The sequence below is a fragment of the Melitaea cinxia genome, chromosome 17 (assembly GCF_905220565.1).
Source record: "Melitaea cinxia chromosome 17, ilMelCinx1.1, whole genome shotgun sequence".
NCBI lineage: Eukaryota > Metazoa > Arthropoda > Insecta > Lepidoptera > Nymphalidae > Melitaea > Melitaea cinxia.
The window spans coordinates 822,199-841,448 of NC_059410.1; the positions used below are offsets into that span (position 1 = coordinate 822,199).

Consider the following 19,250-nt stretch of genomic DNA (forward strand, 5'->3'; position numbering starts at 1 on the left):
AACCATTTGAACGGAATGTACATTGAATGTACTGCATGAAGTCAAAGTCAAATAACTAGCGAGCTGACGTTTGTCTTATGTTACGAAAGTTTTGACAGCTAAAATAACATGCGAAACATGTATTTAAAAATTTTTAATAGAAAATTAATCACTTAAAATTATATTTAAAAAAGAATTTACTGTTATTGCACTTAGAATCGCTTCAAAATGAATTCTCAGGCGTTAGCTTCTCTCACCGCGACATACACGGACTCCGAAGGAGAAGAGGATATGGAAGATGGACAGCAAACTCCAGACAAAGAAGATGTCACTGCCACACAATCATTACCCGCAAGCCCGAAAATCGTCGAAGAGGCTAAACAGACAACCTCCGCGCCCGTATCTCCTAAACGAAGACTAGTTTCGTATGTTGACGACACGATTGTTTCCGACGAGGAGCCTGTATCACCGAGTGCAGAAAACCAAGACGACATGAGGAGACTTTCAATGGAAACTGACACCGATGAAGCTGTGCCTCGTTCTGAACCCGAGGATACAGAAGACGGAGTCGTTATACCTCCAGAACCACCGGGAAAGTGTCCAAAAGAATTACAAGATATAATAGCAAAGTTCTACAATCGGATGCAGACAGAAGGCTTAGACATGAATAGAATAATACAGGACAAAAAGAATTTTAGGAATCCGAGTATATACGAGAAACTTATACAATTTTGTGACATAAATGAGTTGGATACTAATTATCCTCCAGAGATATACGATCCCCTGAAATGGGGTAAAGAATCATACTATGATGAGCTTTCTAAAGTTCAGAGACTGGAAATGGACAAACGTGAAAGAGAGAAGAGAGATAAAATATCAAAATTTGATTTTATATCCGGCGTCGCTAAGAAATCTGACAGCGATGAAGATAAGAAGCGTAAATCAAAGTGGGATCAAGCAGCTCCCAATGTAGCATCTAAGCCCAGCATCAAACAACCGGGTCTCCTGCAGCAACCTCTCACCAGCAATGTCACAGGCACTAAAGGAACAGTCATTTCTGCATTTGGGTCCATTGCGAAAAAACCAAAAATATGACTGAAAAACTCATAGTTATAAATTTAAACATTAAGACTAAAAAATGAAGTAAAGTATACACTGATTTTGTTTCATTTGAACATTTCATAACTTCGAATTGAGCTTTAAAAAACAATCATTCTTGTGTAGCGGTGCAAACGCTCTAATTAATACCAATGTTTGTAGGATCTTTGGAATAGAACAAATTGATTTTTTTTAAACAATTTTTAATATCATATCAAAAATCTACCGTTCCAGCGGGGATCGAACCTGCATCTCCGACTTACTGTGTCGGTGCTTTAGCCAATTAAGCTATGGAACAATGTAACCGCTAGATCGAATTTTTTGATATGATGATTTTATATTCGGTCTAAGCGACCGTGGCGCCGTCTATAGTGAGTCCTTTACAGCACTCGTAACTATTCAAAGTTTCACATTACATTGAAATCTATGTCAGGAGAGGACACCATGCTATTTTTAATTCTTATGATTTATTTTTGTGTTACCCACACATTAGGAAATTCTAAACAATTTTTAATATCACATCAAAAATCGAACGTTCCAATGAGGATCGAACCTGCATCTCCGACTTACCGTGTCGGTGCTTTAGCCAATTAAGCTATGGAACGATGTAACCGCTAGATCGAATTTTTTGATATGATGATTTTATATTCGGTCTAAGCAACCGTGGCTTGCTTTTTTCTAACCGACTTCCAAAAAAGGAGGAGGTTCTCAATTCGACTGTATTTTTTTTATTTTTTTTTTAATGTATGTTACATCAGAACTTTTGACTGGGTGGACCGATTTCGACAAATTTTCTTTTAATCGAAAGGTGGTGTGTGCCAATTGGTCCCATTTAAATTTATTTGACATCTTACAACTACTTTTCGAGCTATATCTAATAATGCGTTTTTACTTGACGCTTTTTTCGTCGACCTACGTTGTATTATACCGCATAACTTTCTACTGGATGTACCGATTTTGATAATTCTTTTTTTGTTGGAAAGGAGATATCCCAAGTTTAGTACCATTATAAGGAAAACAGGATCTGATGATGGAATCCTAGAGAAATCGAGGGAAACTCTTGAAAATCCGCAATAACTTTTTACTAGGTGTACCGATTTTGATAATTCTTTTTTTGTTGGAAAGAAGATATGCCTAGTTTAGTACCATGATAAGGAAACCAGGATCTGATGATGGGATCCCAGAGAAATCGAGGGAACTTCTTGAAAATCCGCAATAACTTTTTATTAGGTGTACCGATTTTAATGATTTTTAATTTAATCGAAAGCCGATGATTATCATGTAGTCAAATTTAAATTTTATCGAGATCTGATAACTACTTTTTGAGTAATCTTTGATAATGCGTTGTTACTTGACTATTTTTTCGTCGATCTGCGTTGTATTACTCGTCGATGTAATTGAAGTCGGTTTTTTTTTCGTTTGCGAGCAAACACAATTATTTATTACTCTTTTTAATTTGATGATATTTTTCAATTTTTTTTTTATCTATGTCTATATTTACACTTATTTGCTAGTTATCATATATGTACACTTATTTCCTAGTTACCATATATGTACACTTATGTTCTACTTACAATACACACTTAAGCCTGTGTAGCGTCCTTGATCGACTCTACACACTTTTTCTTGTTAATATGAAATAAACCCGAATCACAATTAATTAAATAAATTAATTTATTGATCCTTGATAATGATCAAATGACCCGGTGTGCGAGCACGCGCGATCGCCTTGATGGATCGAAAACGTACTGAATAATTATTATATTAATAGCCAATTTATTTAATAAATTCGCTGATTCGCAAATGTACGACTTGGTTCGTACATGCTCCCACACCGAAAAGTTAGTAGTGATGAGATGATACAAGGTGATTTCAATTTGTTCTTAACCTACACTTGTTAGTAAGAAAAAAAAAACTAATTATCTAAATAGAATTAAATTTAACACTATTTATTTAACACTATCGTCACTCGCACTACACACACACTGTTGGTCAATAACCGTTGTGGAGGAGGGCGGCCGCCGCCGCGCTGCCGCCGGCCGCGGGGTGGCCAGCGTCGGCCGCTCCGTGCGCTCCGCCGCCGCCTGCGCCGACCGCCTGCGGAGGATCTTGCGCGATCCCCAAATAGCTGCCCCGACGATAGCCACGGCAACGATGATGTAGGTTGCCGTATAATGATGAATGTCGTGGCTACTAATGCTGTCATACAACGGAACAGTCTGCTTCATCTCTTCGATTTGCTCCTGCAGCTGAATTAGCCGCTTCGAATGCTCGCTGACGTCGTCTTTGTCGCTTGCGTTAGTAGCGCCGAGGGTCGGAACCGATATATTAAAAAAGTAGTTTATCGGAGATAAGTTTGGAGCAATAATATCGGCTTTGAAGTGCAAAGTACTCATTTCTTGTTTATGAGTATACACAGTGAAGTCCTTGAACTTCAGTATACATCCGTCATTTATTGTCAATAAGCCAGAATACAATAACGGTAACGATGAAACTTGATCGTCGCATAGTAATTTTACGTTCTGTTGTTTACAATAAAAATAAAAGTAAGTATTCACTTGATTTAATTCATGCCACTGTGATTGGCACGGTTCCTCATAAATTCTGCATCTTCCGGTGGCTGCATCCCTTTCACAAAGACTTTCATCGTCCTTCAGGGTGTACACCGGAGACTTGGTCTTACATAAAAGAGTGCCTGACTCTTGCTGCAGACACGATTTTAATTCACTTTCAGTTATAGGCAACAGAGCCTCTTTCTGTAAATTAATAGCTAGGAAACTAGATACGGGTTTTATATGAATCATGATGTTATTATTTACTAAACGTGGTACGGCGATGATTTTATGAATTTCGTAGGTATCTCGGTGAACTAGAGGTATTTTAGTTTCAAATAATAGGTAGTTTGTTGACATTCTAGCTTTTACCTTTAATAAATGATAAATATTAGGTAAACTTATGTTCTCAAAAGGTAGTGAGTGATAAGTCTTTCGATATTTTAGTTGAAATAGTGTTTAGTTCTTGGCGTAGTTGATCAGGTGTCAGGAGGTGTAAGCTGAGCTGGCCGTTATAAATGTTAGTCATAGTGGCTAGTAGGATATTCTGTATGTCCTTGAGATGAGATAATATGTTGTTGGCTATTATTGCGGAGAGAATAAAGTCGTTATTTTTAAAGCTTTCCTTTTTGACGGCGTATAATTGTTGTTCTACTTGATTTAATCGTTGGTTGATGAGCTTGTGTTGCTTGTTCATAACGTTCTCCGTGCGTTTCAATACATTTAACTCGGCTTCGACAATTGAGGTCTGGTTCTTCCAGAGTGCGGCGAGATGCTCTTGATTGTGCTTGATGAGTTGAATGTCTTGCTCATATTTTTCAGCGAAATTACTATCCAAAATTCCGAATAAAGAGTTTGCTAAATTACCTACTCCGTTTATTATTCCTCGTCGCGTGCGCACAGTATGCTTATTCATCATAACATTATTATAATGATTTAATTGTTCATAACCGTGATGTAATTGTAACATGATCGCTGCACATTGTGAATGCTCTTGTTCACTATTACAAATGTTTTGTAAATAATCTAAGTACTTGCTTAATGTGAATGACCCCTCCCAGTAGGGACTCATGTCGTAGTAGACGACTAGGCGCCACTCGTCTTTGATTAGAGACATTTTTGTTATCTTGTCGAAGTACAAACTTTGATTATTTCTAAGCGGCGTAATATTAAACGAACCTTCTGATCTTGATATAAATGTCATTATAAAAAATAAAATTGTAAGCAACAATTTCGAAAGGCTATAGGTATTCTTCTTACTTGTTTTGGTAACGTGATATACTTGCTTAACGTCATCTTGTTTTACATTTGATTTTTGTTCTTTCATCCTTGCTGTAGGTAAATCGCCCATAATTTGATAGTGCTGACTCGGAGTGTGCTTTCTGCACCTTACACATTGAAAAGTACGCTTTTTCGTGGCTTTGAGTCCCCCTACCAACCAGTACTTTTGTCGAATAAACCCGGAAGTAAGCTTGGCGCCACCGTGATAGGTGAGTTCATGACACTGGTTGATAATTAATTCTGATAAACGACTATTTTTGGGAATGATAATGGGGTGTTTCATATCTAGGTTAATATTTGCGTGTTTTAGACGTCCCCCCACTCTTAAAATTTTATCTTCATCAAGTATAGGGTGGAGCATACAAATCTTGCTTTTTGATGATACATTATTTCTTTTCTGTATGTCACGTAATTCTTGAATAAAATATTCTTGCTGACACTGTTGAATGATTTTTATATTGGCTTGCTTTATTTCACTTAACGTTAAGTATTTCTTGTTTTCACGTTTATTATTAATAAATCTATAGACCCAGGCTAATATTCTCGCAATCTTGCTTAACGAGCTAAATTTAAAAAGTAATGATGTTATGATATTTTCATTTTGATTATGAATTACAGTTGCTACGATCTTTCTAGTTCTTTTGGCTTCTTGACATGTAAAAAATGTTATTTTAGTATTAAATTGATCTTTAGTTTTATGCGTTTTTAACCAAGTCGGCCCGTTCCACCATAATTTATGATCTCTTAATTGTAATGCTGTTAAACCACGGCTAGCACAGTCTGCGGGGTTCTCCTCCGACTTAACGTAATTCCAGCTGCTAGGCGGTACCACTTCGATAATCTGCTTTACTCTATTTGCTACAAATGGTTTCCAGCGCTCAGGTACACCGTTAATCCATCCTAAAACTACCATGGAATCAACCCAGCAGTAGTAATTAATTTGGTATGTCTCAAGGCAACTTTTTATTTTTGACAATAACTTTATGAGTAATAAGGCACCGCATAACTCAAGTTTCGGTAAAGTAAGTTTATTATTTACAGGAACTAATCTTGATTTTCCTGCTATCATAGTTACCGATGTCTGTTCATGTGTCATTACCTTGCAATAAACAACGCAAGCGTAACATTTTGTTGACGCATCTGAAAATCCGTGGAGTTCGATGACATTATTCTTTATTGTTCCTAACCACCTAGGTATATAAAATTTATTTATATTTTCTAAGTCAATTTTCATACTTTCCCACTCTTTCAATATATTTCCCGGTAAAGGTTCGTCCCATTTTAATTGTAATTGCCATACTTGTTGAAATAATAGTTTTATTTTAGTTGAAATTGGAGATAGCCAGCCCAGTGGGTCAAATAATTTTGATATATTTGAAAGTAAAATACGTTTTGTAGGGTTTTTCGTCATGAAGTCTAATTTTGAGGTAAATGTAAATTGATCTTGCTGTGGGTCCCAACTCAGGCCTAACGTTTTTGATGACTCGGTGTTTTTAAAGTCATAACTGATTTGTTCTATATTACTATATTTATTTGGGAGTATATCTTGATTATTGGCCTTCCATTTTCGTAAATTAAACCCTCCGGACTTTAAAATCGAAACAATGTCGTTTATTAAACGCTTTGCTGATTCGATAGAATGACATCCGTAGACTAAGTCGTCCATGTAAAATGATGATTCAATAACTTTCGGCGCGGAACTCTCTTGATAATTCTGTCTCTCATCTTGAGCTAAACGTCGAAGTGTCATCATTGCCAGAAACGGCGCAGCCTTGGTGCCGTATGTCACTGTCTTTAATTGAAAAATATTCATTTTATCTAACGGCGACTCTCTCCAAATGATCTTTTGATAATTTTGGTCATCTGGGTGTAACCAAACCATTCTAAACATTTTTTCAATATCCGCAGTAAACCCATATCTAAACTGTCTCCACTTGATAAGAAGACTCTGTAGATCTTGTTGTAAATTAGGACCTCTTTCCATCAACTCATTTAAGCTCAAACCGGAAGTGGAAGGCGCTGAAGCATTAAAAACCACCCGTAACTTAGTTGTGGTTGATTCATCTCGAATAACACAATGGTGCGGTAGGTAAAAACCGGATGAATCGGAATTATTTGAGTGTATCATATGACCTAAGTGCTTGTATTCGTTTATAAATAATTTATACTCTCGTGCTATATTTATATTTTTAACAAACTTTCGTTCTAACTGTTTAAACTGTGCAATGGCCTTTGATTTTGACTGGCCTAATTTATTTTCTATTTCATTTTTAAGGGGGAGGCGCACTTGATACTTGCCATCCGACTGACGTATAGTAGTTTTATTATAAAAATCAATGACCTGCTGGTCGGCAAGTGACATAGTAGATGGCTCTGAGATATTTTCTGCTTGCCAAAATTGACAGATGTCGTCGATGTTATGTACAATTATGTTACATTTAAAACTCTTTTTTACGCAGCCACTCAAAATCCAACCTAAACGCGTTTTTTGAGCCATCGGGAGAGCGGGCCCCGCCTTATAAATTCCGTCTAATAGTAAGTTACTAAAAACATCTACTCCAAGTAAAAGGTCTACCGGTCTTCTCATATTGAAGTAAGGATCCGCTAAAGGCAAATTTTCTAATGCAGGCCACTCTGGTTTAGGAAAGCTGTAGGAGGGCAGATTCTTTATTAAAGTTCTCATGATATACGCATCTGTTTCGAAAGAAAAGTCTTCTTGATTAGACCTACATTTGATTTTAATAATCCCCTTACAATTGCTCTCCTTTTCACCTATTCCAGTTATAGTTCCCTTGCAATGTTTGCGTGGTAAACCTAAAATGTGAGCTATTCTCTCTGATATGAGAGTAGTCTCAGACCCCTGATCTAGTAGGGCTCGAATGTTATGGTATGTACCGTCCCGAGCTTGTACCTGTACCATGGCTGTTGCCAACAGGATTTCAGGGTCTTTGCAATTTACCGAAACATGTGTATTACCCACGTCCGATTTCGAAACCTTCGACTCTGTATTTTTCGACGTATATACTTTATTGCAAAATACGTCATGCAAAATTGTATTATGATTACCATCGCATTCTCGACAACGCGATTCAGAATAACAATTTTTGCCTTCGTGATCATAAAGACAATTTTTGCATACATTTTTGTCTATAATAAATTTTCGTTTCATATGATTAGGCAACTCTAGAAACTTTGTGCAATAATATAAGCCGTGTTCGCGATTTGAACAAAAGTGACACGGTAATTTTGCCGTATGTGCAGGTTTTTGAACTCTGTTACTTGAAACCTTTGATTGTGTAAAGTAGGTGGGTTTCTTGTAATTTAAGCGATTTTCTGTTGGTGAATTATTATAATATGTATTTTTGAAACTAGACTTCGCTGTCGGGTTTTCTTGCTTTTTCCGTGAAGTCTCAAGAGCCGTAAATTTAGTTTCTAGGTAATTTAGAAAATCTTTTAAAATAGGTAATTCCTTTGGTTGTTTTAACGATGATATGTATTCGTTGTAAGTATCGGAATCTAGTTTTTGGCTTAAAATATGTACTAATAAAGGGTCCCATGAACTTATGTCTACACCCAGGTTTTTTATCGCATTTAGCGACTCCAGTGACGTATCGTGGATTTTCTTGATATGTCCGAACGACGGTTGTTGCGACACTGAAATATTCATCAAAGTATTGATGTGTGACGTAAAAATAAGCTTTTTATTGTTATATCTATTATTGAGTATCTCCCAGCAGGTATCGTAATTATCTGAGCTTATTTGTAAATGTTGAACTAAACGCTCGGCTTCTCCTCGGAGCTTACCCTTTAAAAACTGCATCTTTTGCGATAAAATATCAAAATTTGATTTTATATCCGGCGTCGCTAAGAAATCTGACAGCGATGAAGATAAGAAGCGTAAATCAAAGTGGGATCAAGCAGCTCCCAATGTAGCATCTAAGCCCAGCATCAAACAACCGGGTCTCCTGCAGCAACCTCTCACCAGCAATGTCACAGGCACTAAAGGAACAGTCATTTCTGCATTTGGGTCCATTGCGAAAAAACCAAAAATATGACTGAAAAACTCATAGTTATAAATTTAAACATTAAGACTAAAAAATGAAGTAAAGTATACACTGATTTTGTTTCATTTGAACATTTCATAACTTCGAATTGAGCTTTAAAAAACAATCATTCTTGTGTAGCGGTGCAAACGCTCTAATTAATACCAATGTTTGTAGGATCTTTGGAATAGAACAAATTGATTTTTTTTAAACAATTTTTAATATCATATCAAAAATCTACCGTTCCAGCGGGGATCGAACCTGCATCTCCGACTTACTGTGTCGGTGCTTTAGCCAATTAAGCTATGGAACAATGTAACCGCTAGATCGAATTTTTTGATATGATGATTTTATATTCGGTCTAAGCGACCGTGGCGCCGTCTATAGTGAGTCCTTTACAGCACTCGTAACTATTCAAAGTTTCACATTACATTGAAATCTATGTCAGGAGAGGACACCATGCTATTTTTAATTCTTATGATTTATTTTTGTGTTACCCACACATTAGGAAATTCTAAACAATTTTTAATATCACATCAAAAATCGAACGTTCCAATGAGGATCGAACCTGCATCTCCGACTTACCGTGTCGGTGCTTTAGCCAATTAAGCTATGGAACGATGTAACCGCTAGATCGAATTTTTTGATATGATGATTTTATATTCGGTCTAAGCAACCGTGGCTTGCTTTTTTCTAACCGACTTCCAAAAAAGGAGGAGGTTCTCAATTCGACTGTATTTTTTTTATTTTTTTTTTAATGTATGTTACATCAGAACTTTTGACTGGGTGGACCGATTTCGACAAATTTTCTTTTAATCGAAAGGTGGTGTGTGCCAATTGGTCCCATTTAAATTTATTTGACATCTTACAACTACTTTTCGAGCTATATCTAATAATGCGTTTTTACTTGACGCTTTTTTCGTCGACCTACGTTGTATTATACCGCATAACTTTCTACTGGATGTACCGATTTTGATAATTCTTTTTTTGTTGGAAAGGAGATATCCCAAGTTTAGTACCATTATAAGGAAAACAGGATCTGATGATGGAATCCTAGAGAAATCGAGGGAAACTCTTGAAAATCCGCAATAACTTTTTACTAGGTGTACCGATTTTGATAATTCTTTTTTTGTTGGAAAGAAGATATGCCTAGTTTAGTACCATGATAAGGAAACCAGGATCTGATGATGGGATCCCAGAGAAATCGAGGGAACTTCTTGAAAATCCGCAATAACTTTTTATTAGGTGTACCGATTTTAATGATTTTTAATTTAATCGAAAGCCGATGATTATCATGTAGTCAAATTTAAATTTTATCGAGATCTGATAACTACTTTTTGAGTAATCTTTGATAATGCGTTGTTACTTGACTATTTTTTCGTCGATCTGCGTTGTATTACTCGTCGATGTAATTGAAGTCGGTTTTTTTTTCGTTTGCGAGCAAACACAATTATTTATTACTCTTTTTAATTTGATGATATTTTTCAATTTTTTTTTTATCTATGTCTATATTTACACTTATTTGCTAGTTATCATATATGTACACTTATTTCCTAGTTACCATATATGTACACTTATGTTCTACTTACAATACACACTTAAGCCTGTGTAGCGTCCTTGATCGACTCTACACACTTTTTCTTGTTAATATGAAATAAACCCGAATCACAATTAATTAAATAAATTAATTTATTGATCCTTGATAATGATCAAATGACCCGGTGTGCGAGCACGCGCGATCGCCTTGATGGATCGAAAACGTACTGAATAATTATTATATTAATAGCCAATTTATTTAATAAATTCGCTGATTCGCAAATGTACGACTTGGTTCGTACATGCTCCCACACCGAAAAGTTAGTAGTGATGAGATGATACAAGGTGATTTCAATTTGTTCTTAACCTACACTTGTTAGTAAGAAAAAAAAAACTAATTATCTAAATAGAATTAAATTTAACACTATTTATTTAACACTATCGTCACTCGCACTACACACACACTGTTGGTCAATAACCGTTGTGGAGGAGGGCGGCCGCCGCCGCGCTGCCGCCGGCCGCGGGGTGGCCAGCGTCGGCCGCTCCGTGCGCTCCGCCGCCGCCTGCGCCGACCGCCTGCGGAGGATCTTGCGCGATCCCCAAATAGCTGCCCCGACGATAGCCACGGCAACGATGATGTAGGTTGCCGTATAATGATGAATGTCGTGGCTACTAATGCTGTCATACAACGGAACAGTCTGCTTCATCTCTTCGATTTGCTCCTGCAGCTGAATTAGCCGCTTCGAATGCTCGCTGACGTCGTCTTTGTCGCTTGCGTTAGTAGCGCCGAGGGTCGGAACCGATATATTAAAAAAGTAGTTTATCGGAGATAAGTTTGGAGCAATAATATCGGCTTTGAAGTGCAAAGTACTCATTTCTTGTTTATGAGTATACACAGTGAAGTCCTTGAACTTCAGTATACATCCGTCATTTATTGTCAATAAGCCAGAATACAATAACGGTAACGATGAAACTTGATCGTCGCATAGTAATTTTACGTTCTGTTGTTTACAATAAAAATAAAAGTAAGTATTCACTTGATTTAATTCATGCCACTGTGATTGGCACGGTTCCTCATAAATTCTGCATCTTCCGGTGGCTGCATCCCTTTCACAAAGACTTTCATCGTCCTTCAGGGTGTACACCGGAGACTTGGTCTTACATAAAAGAGTGCCTGACTCTTGCTGCAGACACGATTTTAATTCACTTTCAGTTATAGGCAACAGAGCCTCTTTCTGTAAATTAATAGCTAGGAAACTAGATACGGGTTTTATATGAATCATGATGTTATTATTTACTAAACGTGGTACGGCGATGATTTTATGAATTTCGTAGGTATCTCGGTGAACTAGAGGTATTTTAGTTTCAAATAATAGGTAGTTTGTTGACATTCTAGCTTTTACCTTTAATAAATGATAAATATTAGGTAAACTTATGTTCTCAAAAGGTAGTGAGTGATAAGTCTTTCGATATTTTAGTTGAAATAGTGTTTAGTTCTTGGCGTAGTTGATCAGGTGTCAGGAGGTGTAAGCTGAGCTGGCCGTTATAAATGTTAGTCATAGTGGCTAGTAGGATATTCTGTATGTCCTTGAGATGAGATAATATGTTGTTGGCTATTATTGCGGAGAGAATAAAGTCGTTATTTTTAAAGCTTTCCTTTTTGACGGCGTATAATTGTTGTTCTACTTGATTTAATCGTTGGTTGATGAGCTTGTGTTGCTTGTTCATAACGTTCTCCGTGCGTTTCAATACATTTAACTCGGCTTCGACAATTGAGGTCTGGTTCTTCCAGAGTGCGGCGAGATGCTCTTGATTGTGCTTGATGAGTTGAATGTCTTGCTCATATTTTTCAGCGAAATTACTATCCAAAATTCCGAATAAAGAGTTTGCTAAATTACCTACTCCGTTTATTATTCCTCGTCGCGTGCGCACAGTATGCTTATTCATCATAACATTATTATAATGATTTAATTGTTCATAACCGTGATGTAATTGTAACATGATCGCTGCACATTGTGAATGCTCTTGTTCACTATTACAAATGTTTTGTAAATAATCTAAGTACTTGCTTAATGTGAATGACCCCTCCCAGTAGGGACTCATGTCGTAGTAGACGACTAGGCGCCACTCGTCTTTGATTAGAGACATTTTTGTTATCTTGTCGAAGTACAAACTTTGATTATTTCTAAGCGGCGTAATATTAAACGAACCTTCTGATCTTGATATAAATGTCATTATAAAAAATAAAATTGTAAGCAACAATTTCGAAAGGCTATAGGTATTCTTCTTACTTGTTTTGGTAACGTGATATACTTGCTTAACGTCATCTTGTTTTACATTTGATTTTTGTTCTTTCATCCTTGCTGTAGGTAAATCGCCCATAATTTGATAGTGCTGACTCGGAGTGTGCTTTCTGCACCTTACACATTGAAAAGTACGCTTTTTCGTGGCTTTGAGTCCCCCTACCAACCAGTACTTTTGTCGAATAAACCCGGAAGTAAGCTTGGCGCCACCGTGATAGGTGAGTTCATGACACTGGTTGATAATTAATTCTGATAAACGACTATTTTTGGGAATGATAATGGGGTGTTTCATATCTAGGTTAATATTTGCGTGTTTTAGACGTCCCCCCACTCTTAAAATTTTATCTTCATCAAGTATAGGGTGGAGCATACAAATCTTGCTTTTTGATGATACATTATTTCTTTTCTGTATGTCACGTAATTCTTGAATAAAATATTCTTGCTGACACTGTTGAATGATTTTTATATTGGCTTGCTTTATTTCACTTAACGTTAAGTATTTCTTGTTTTCACGTTTATTATTAATAAATCTATAGACCCAGGCTAATATTCTCGCAATCTTGCTTAACGAGCTAAATTTAAAAAGTAATGATGTTATGATATTTTCATTTTGATTATGAATTACAGTTGCTACGATCTTTCTAGTTCTTTTGGCTTCTTGACATGTAAAAAATGTTATTTTAGTATTAAATTGATCTTTAGTTTTATGCGTTTTTAACCAAGTCGGCCCGTTCCACCATAATTTATGATCTCTTAATTGTAATGCTGTTAAACCACGGCTAGCACAGTCTGCGGGGTTCTCCTCCGACTTAACGTAATTCCAGCTGCTAGGCGGTACCACTTCGATAATCTGCTTTACTCTATTTGCTACAAATGGTTTCCAGCGCTCAGGTACACCGTTAATCCATCCTAAAACTACCATGGAATCAACCCAGCAGTAGTAATTAATTTGGTATGTCTCAAGGCAACTTTTTATTTTTGACAATAACTTTATGAGTAATAAGGCACCGCATAACTCAAGTTTCGGTAAAGTAAGTTTATTATTTACAGGAACTAATCTTGATTTTCCTGCTATCATAGTTACCGATGTCTGTTCATGTGTCATTACCTTGCAATAAACAACGCAAGCGTAACATTTTGTTGACGCATCTGAAAATCCGTGGAGTTCGATGACATTATTCTTTATTGTTCCTAACCACCTAGGTATATAAAATTTATTTATATTTTCTAAGTCAATTTTCATACTTTCCCACTCTTTCAATATATTTCCCGGTAAAGGTTCGTCCCATTTTAATTGTAATTGCCATACTTGTTGAAATAATAGTTTTATTTTAGTTGAAATTGGAGATAGCCAGCCCAGTGGGTCAAATAATTTTGATATATTTGAAAGTAAAATACGTTTTGTAGGGTTTTTCGTCATGAAGTCTAATTTTGAGGTAAATGTAAATTGATCTTGCTGTGGGTCCCAACTCAGGCCTAACGTTTTTGATGACTCGGTGTTTTTAAAGTCATAACTGATTTGTTCTATATTACTATATTTATTTGGGAGTATATCTTGATTATTGGCCTTCCATTTTCGTAAATTAAACCCTCCGGACTTTAAAATCGAAACAATGTCGTTTATTAAACGCTTTGCTGATTCGATAGAATGACATCCGTAGACTAAGTCGTCCATGTAAAATGATGATTCAATAACTTTCGGCGCGGAACTCTCTTGATAATTCTGTCTCTCATCTTGAGCTAAACGTCGAAGTGTCATCATTGCCAGAAACGGCGCAGCCTTGGTGCCGTATGTCACTGTCTTTAATTGAAAAATATTCATTTTATCTAACGGCGACTCTCTCCAAATGATCTTTTGATAATTTTGGTCATCTGGGTGTAACCAAACCATTCTAAACATTTTTTCAATATCCGCAGTAAACCCATATCTAAACTGTCTCCACTTGATAAGAAGACTCTGTAGATCTTGTTGTAAATTAGGACCTCTTTCCATCAACTCATTTAAGCTCAAACCGGAAGTGGAAGGCGCTGAAGCATTAAAAACCACCCGTAACTTAGTTGTGGTTGATTCATCTCGAATAACACAATGGTGCGGTAGGTAAAAACCGGATGAATCGGAATTATTTGAGTGTATCATATGACCTAAGTGCTTGTATTCGTTTATAAATAATTTATACTCTCGTGCTATATTTATATTTTTAACAAACTTTCGTTCTAACTGTTTAAACTGTGCAATGGCCTTTGATTTTGACTGGCCTAATTTATTTTCTATTTCATTTTTAAGGGGGAGGCGCACTTGATACTTGCCATCCGACTGACGTATAGTAGTTTTATTATAAAAATCAATGACCTGCTGGTCGGCAAGTGACATAGTAGATGGCTCTGAGATATTTTCTGCTTGCCAAAATTGACAGATGTCGTCGATGTTATGTACAATTATGTTACATTTAAAACTCTTTTTTACGCAGCCACTCAAAATCCAACCTAAACGCGTTTTTTGAGCCATCGGGAGAGCGGGCCCCGCCTTATAAATTCCGTCTAATAGTAAGTTACTAAAAACATCTACTCCAAGTAAAAGGTCTACCGGTCTTCTCATATTGAAGTAAGGATCCGCTAAAGGCAAATTTTCTAATGCAGGCCACTCTGGTTTAGGAAAGCTGTAGGAGGGCAGATTCTTTATTAAAGTTCTCATGATATACGCATCTGTTTCGAAAGAAAAGTCTTCTTGATTAGACCTACATTTGATTTTAATAATCCCCTTACAATTGCTCTCCTTTTCACCTATTCCAGTTATAGTTCCCTTGCAATGTTTGCGTGGTAAACCTAAAATGTGAGCTATTCTCTCTGATATGAGAGTAGTCTCAGACCCCTGATCTAGTAGGGCTCGAATGTTATGGTATGTACCGTCCCGAGCTTGTACCTGTACCATGGCTGTTGCCAACAGGATTTCAGGGTCTTTGCAATTTACCGAAACATGTGTATTACCCACGTCCGATTTCGAAACCTTCGACTCTGTATTTTTCGACGTATATACTTTATTGCAAAATACGTCATGCAAAATTGTATTATGATTACCATCGCATTCTCGACAACGCGATTCAGAATAACAATTTTTGCCTTCGTGATCATAAAGACAATTTTTGCATACATTTTTGTCTATAATAAATTTTCGTTTCATATGATTAGGCAACTCTAGAAACTTTGTGCAATAATATAAGCCGTGTTCGCGATTTGAACAAAAGTGACACGGTAATTTTGCCGTATGTGCAGGTTTTTGAACTCTGTTACTTGAAACCTTTGATTGTGTAAAGTAGGTAGGTTTCTTGTAATTTAAGCGATTTTCTGTTGGTGAATTATTATAATATGTATTTTTGAAACTAGACTTCGCTGTCGGGTTTTCTTGCTTTTTCCGTGAAGTCTCAAGAGCCGTAAATTTAGTTTCTAGGTAATTTAGAAAATCTTTTAAAATAGGTAATTCCTTTGGTTGTTTTAACGATGATATGTATTCGTTGTAAGTATCGGAATCTAGTTTTTGGCTTAAAATATGTACTAATAAAGGGTCCCATGAACTTATGTCTACACCCAGGTTTTTTATCGCATTTAGCGACTCCAGTGACGTATCGCGGATTTTCTTGATATGTCCGAACGACGGTTGTTGCGACACTGAAATATTCATCAAAGTATTGATGTGTGACGTAAAAATAAGCTTTTTATTGTTATATCTATTATTGAGTATCTCCCAGCAGGTATCGTAATTATCTGAGCTTATTTGTAAATGTTGAACTAACCGCTCGGCTTCTCCTCGGAGCTTACCCTTTAAAAACTGCATCTTTTGCGCGTATGATAGAGATGCGTTTGTGTGGATAGTTTCAGTGAAAAGATCCTTGAACGATGTCCACTGCTGGAAGCTTCCGCTAAAAATAGGCAATTCCATCTGCGGAGTTGTTTTCTCCCTATGACACATAGACCTCATTTTCCTATTAATAGCCCTTTTCATGTCTTCGTACAATCTTTCATAATGATAGAAAGCCGCATCGTATTCCTGATTTTTCCCCTCTAGTTCACTATCTATTTCAAGATGTAAAGTATCTATAGCCGACCACCGGGATTGTAACGTTTTTAATAAATCGTCAAACTCCCATTTATCTAACTCCGTATCTAAGTTAATACTAGCTACCTTTCTCTGAAGCGCCCTGAAGTTGCTCGCTTGCTTTCTTAGCAACTCATCTGTCCTGCTATTGACGCCCTGTGCCCTGAAAGTTACCTGATGTGCTTCAGACTCGTGCGCGCTGTCCGTCCTTGCTGCCGTCGACGAGGCGCGAGTGGGCGGCTGCGGCGGCCCGGCGCCAGCCAGTGCAGTCGCTGGCCGCAGCAGCGGAGTGCCCGGTTTGGCGTCACGTAGTTGATAATTCACGATGACGGACCTGACATGCTCGTAGCGCTCCCTAGTTGTGTCGAACTGCTCGGTCACAAAATAATCATGCGACTTGTCACTATAACCACATAATTTAAGGTGGTTGTTTTGAAATTCCTCCCAATACTTATCTAGCGTTTCAAGTCTCCTCCTGATGTAATCACCGGTCTTGCGTTCCGGCCCGTCTTTCTTGAAATTGCTGTAGAGCTGCTCAATAGCTCCAACCAACTGCTGCTGTGTTGATAGAAGATCTTCCATGTTTACTTAAATTGATGTGCTAAAAATTCTTCGATAAAAAATAGTCTGTAATCTAATGTCCACAGTTCACTTCACAAAATGTCACCATAAAAGGATTCACCTCACGAAATGTCAGTTTTTTGCTCGTAAAATTAATATACCATATAATACCATAAAAGCTCGAAGGACCATAAAAGCTCGAAGGACCATAAAAGCTCGAAGGACCATAAAAGGATGTAGCGTCCTTGTTTGACTCTACACACTTTTCTTGTTAATATGAAATAAACCCGAATCACAATTAATTAAATTAATTAATTTATTGATCCTTGATGATGATCAAATGACCCGGTGTGCGAGCACGCGCGATCGCCTTGATAGATCGAAAACGTACTGAATAATTATTATATTAATAGCCAATTTATTTAATAAATTCGCTGATTCGCAAATGTACGACTTGGTTCGTACAGCCTGTGTTACTGTAAGTGTTTTTTTTTAATATATTTATTTGTATATAGTTATTATTAATATTTATCTATTTATTATTTATTTATTTGTTATTTACTTACATTCCACTACATTAAATACACCTATATAATTATATTATATATCTATATATGCTTTATTTGCCTGATCCTGAGGTAGGGCACAGCAGGAAAAATTCCTGCTTAAAATATGAAGCAGCCCAACTGGGGTAGTACCTCGACCTTACAGAAGATCACAGCTAAATAGCACTGTTTTCAAGCAGTGTTGTGTTCCTGTTGGTGAGTAAGGTGACTAGAGCTCGTCCCTCCCCCCCCCCAAACATGATGGCTGCACAGACTACGCAAAAACTACACAGATATCCTCTCAGCTGATACCTCTTATCTCTCCTGTCCGGGGTACAAATTAGAACACTTGTTGATACCGCGGGCTGGAGTTGGCGCGTACGTCAGAGAAGATGTCTGCTCTCGTCACCCCTCTCCATCCTCTAGTTGCGCATAGACAGCGACGACCATCCCCGAGTCTATGCCTGCCTATATAGGTCCCACAGCATTAACAACGAAACTGATCGACTTATAGAGCACATACAAATGGCTATAACAGATCCCATCCGCAGAGATCGTGATACTAGGTGATTTCAACGCCCACCACACCGAGTGGCTCGGCTCACGTACAACCGATCATGCGGGAAGATCTGTTTACGACTTTGCCTCAGATCATTATCTGACACAATTAGTAGAATCACCAACGCGTATCTCTGATGTGGAAGATCATACGCCTTCCCTGTTGGACCTTCTGCTGACCACTCATCCGGACAGTTATGTGATTTCCGTGGACGCCCCACTTGACGCGTCAGACCACTGTCTAGTCCGGAGTTCTGTGCCAGTTACACGCCTATCATGGCCTCTCTTTGCGGACAGCCGATGCGTTTGGCACTATAGGTCAGCTCATTGGGATGGGATGCGGTCCTTCTTTGCATCCTACCCATCCAGACGTCGTTGCTGATTCTGTCGCCGAAGTGGTGCTGCAAGCCATGGAACATTTTATTTCGTGCTCTGCCGTGCCTATCGGCGTCAAATCCCAGCCCTGGTTTGGTCGACCCTGCAAAATAGCTAAATGTCATAAGCGGGAAAGCTACCGAGCTTGGGTTAATGCATCGATGTCCTAGGATATAAAGAACAGCGCATTAATAATTGTGTTTGCAAGCAAACGAAGAAAAACCGACTTCGATTATATCTACAAGTAATACAACGTAGGTAGACGAAAAAATAGTCAAGTAAATACGCATTATCAAAGATTACTCCAAAAGTTGTAATCAGATCTCGAT

General features: G+C 37.5%; 2 protein-coding genes across 3 annotated transcripts; one reads left to right on the plus strand and one right to left on the minus strand.

The window, feature by feature from the left end:
* The first annotated feature begins 71 nt into the window (after positions 1 to 71).
* Positions 72 to 9,029, plus strand: LOC123661521 (SAP30-binding protein). 2 transcript variants are annotated; one of them, XM_045596480.1, is made up of 2 exons: positions 72 to 852; positions 8,744 to 9,029. In XM_045596480.1, the coding sequence occupies exons 1-2, from the start codon at positions 208 to 210 to the stop codon at positions 8,963 to 8,965; spliced, it is 867 nt and encodes a 288-aa protein (XP_045452436.1). In that variant the 5' UTR covers positions 72 to 207; the 3' UTR covers positions 8,966 to 9,029. The 2 variants fall into 2 exon arrangements, with proteins under 2 accessions (XP_045452436.1, XP_045452435.1); XM_045596479.1 differs by lacking the exon at positions 8,744 to 9,029 and having other exon boundaries at positions 72 to 1,138.
* A 1,888-nt stretch (positions 9,030 to 10,917) lies between these two features.
* LOC123661774 lies at positions 10,918 to 11,880 on the minus strand. The gene has a single exon (XM_045596713.1). It carries the CDS (start codon positions 11,878 to 11,880, stop codon positions 10,918 to 10,920), a length of 963 nt encoding a protein of 320 aa, XP_045452669.1.
* Between the last annotated feature and the right edge of the window lie 7,370 nt (positions 11,881 to 19,250).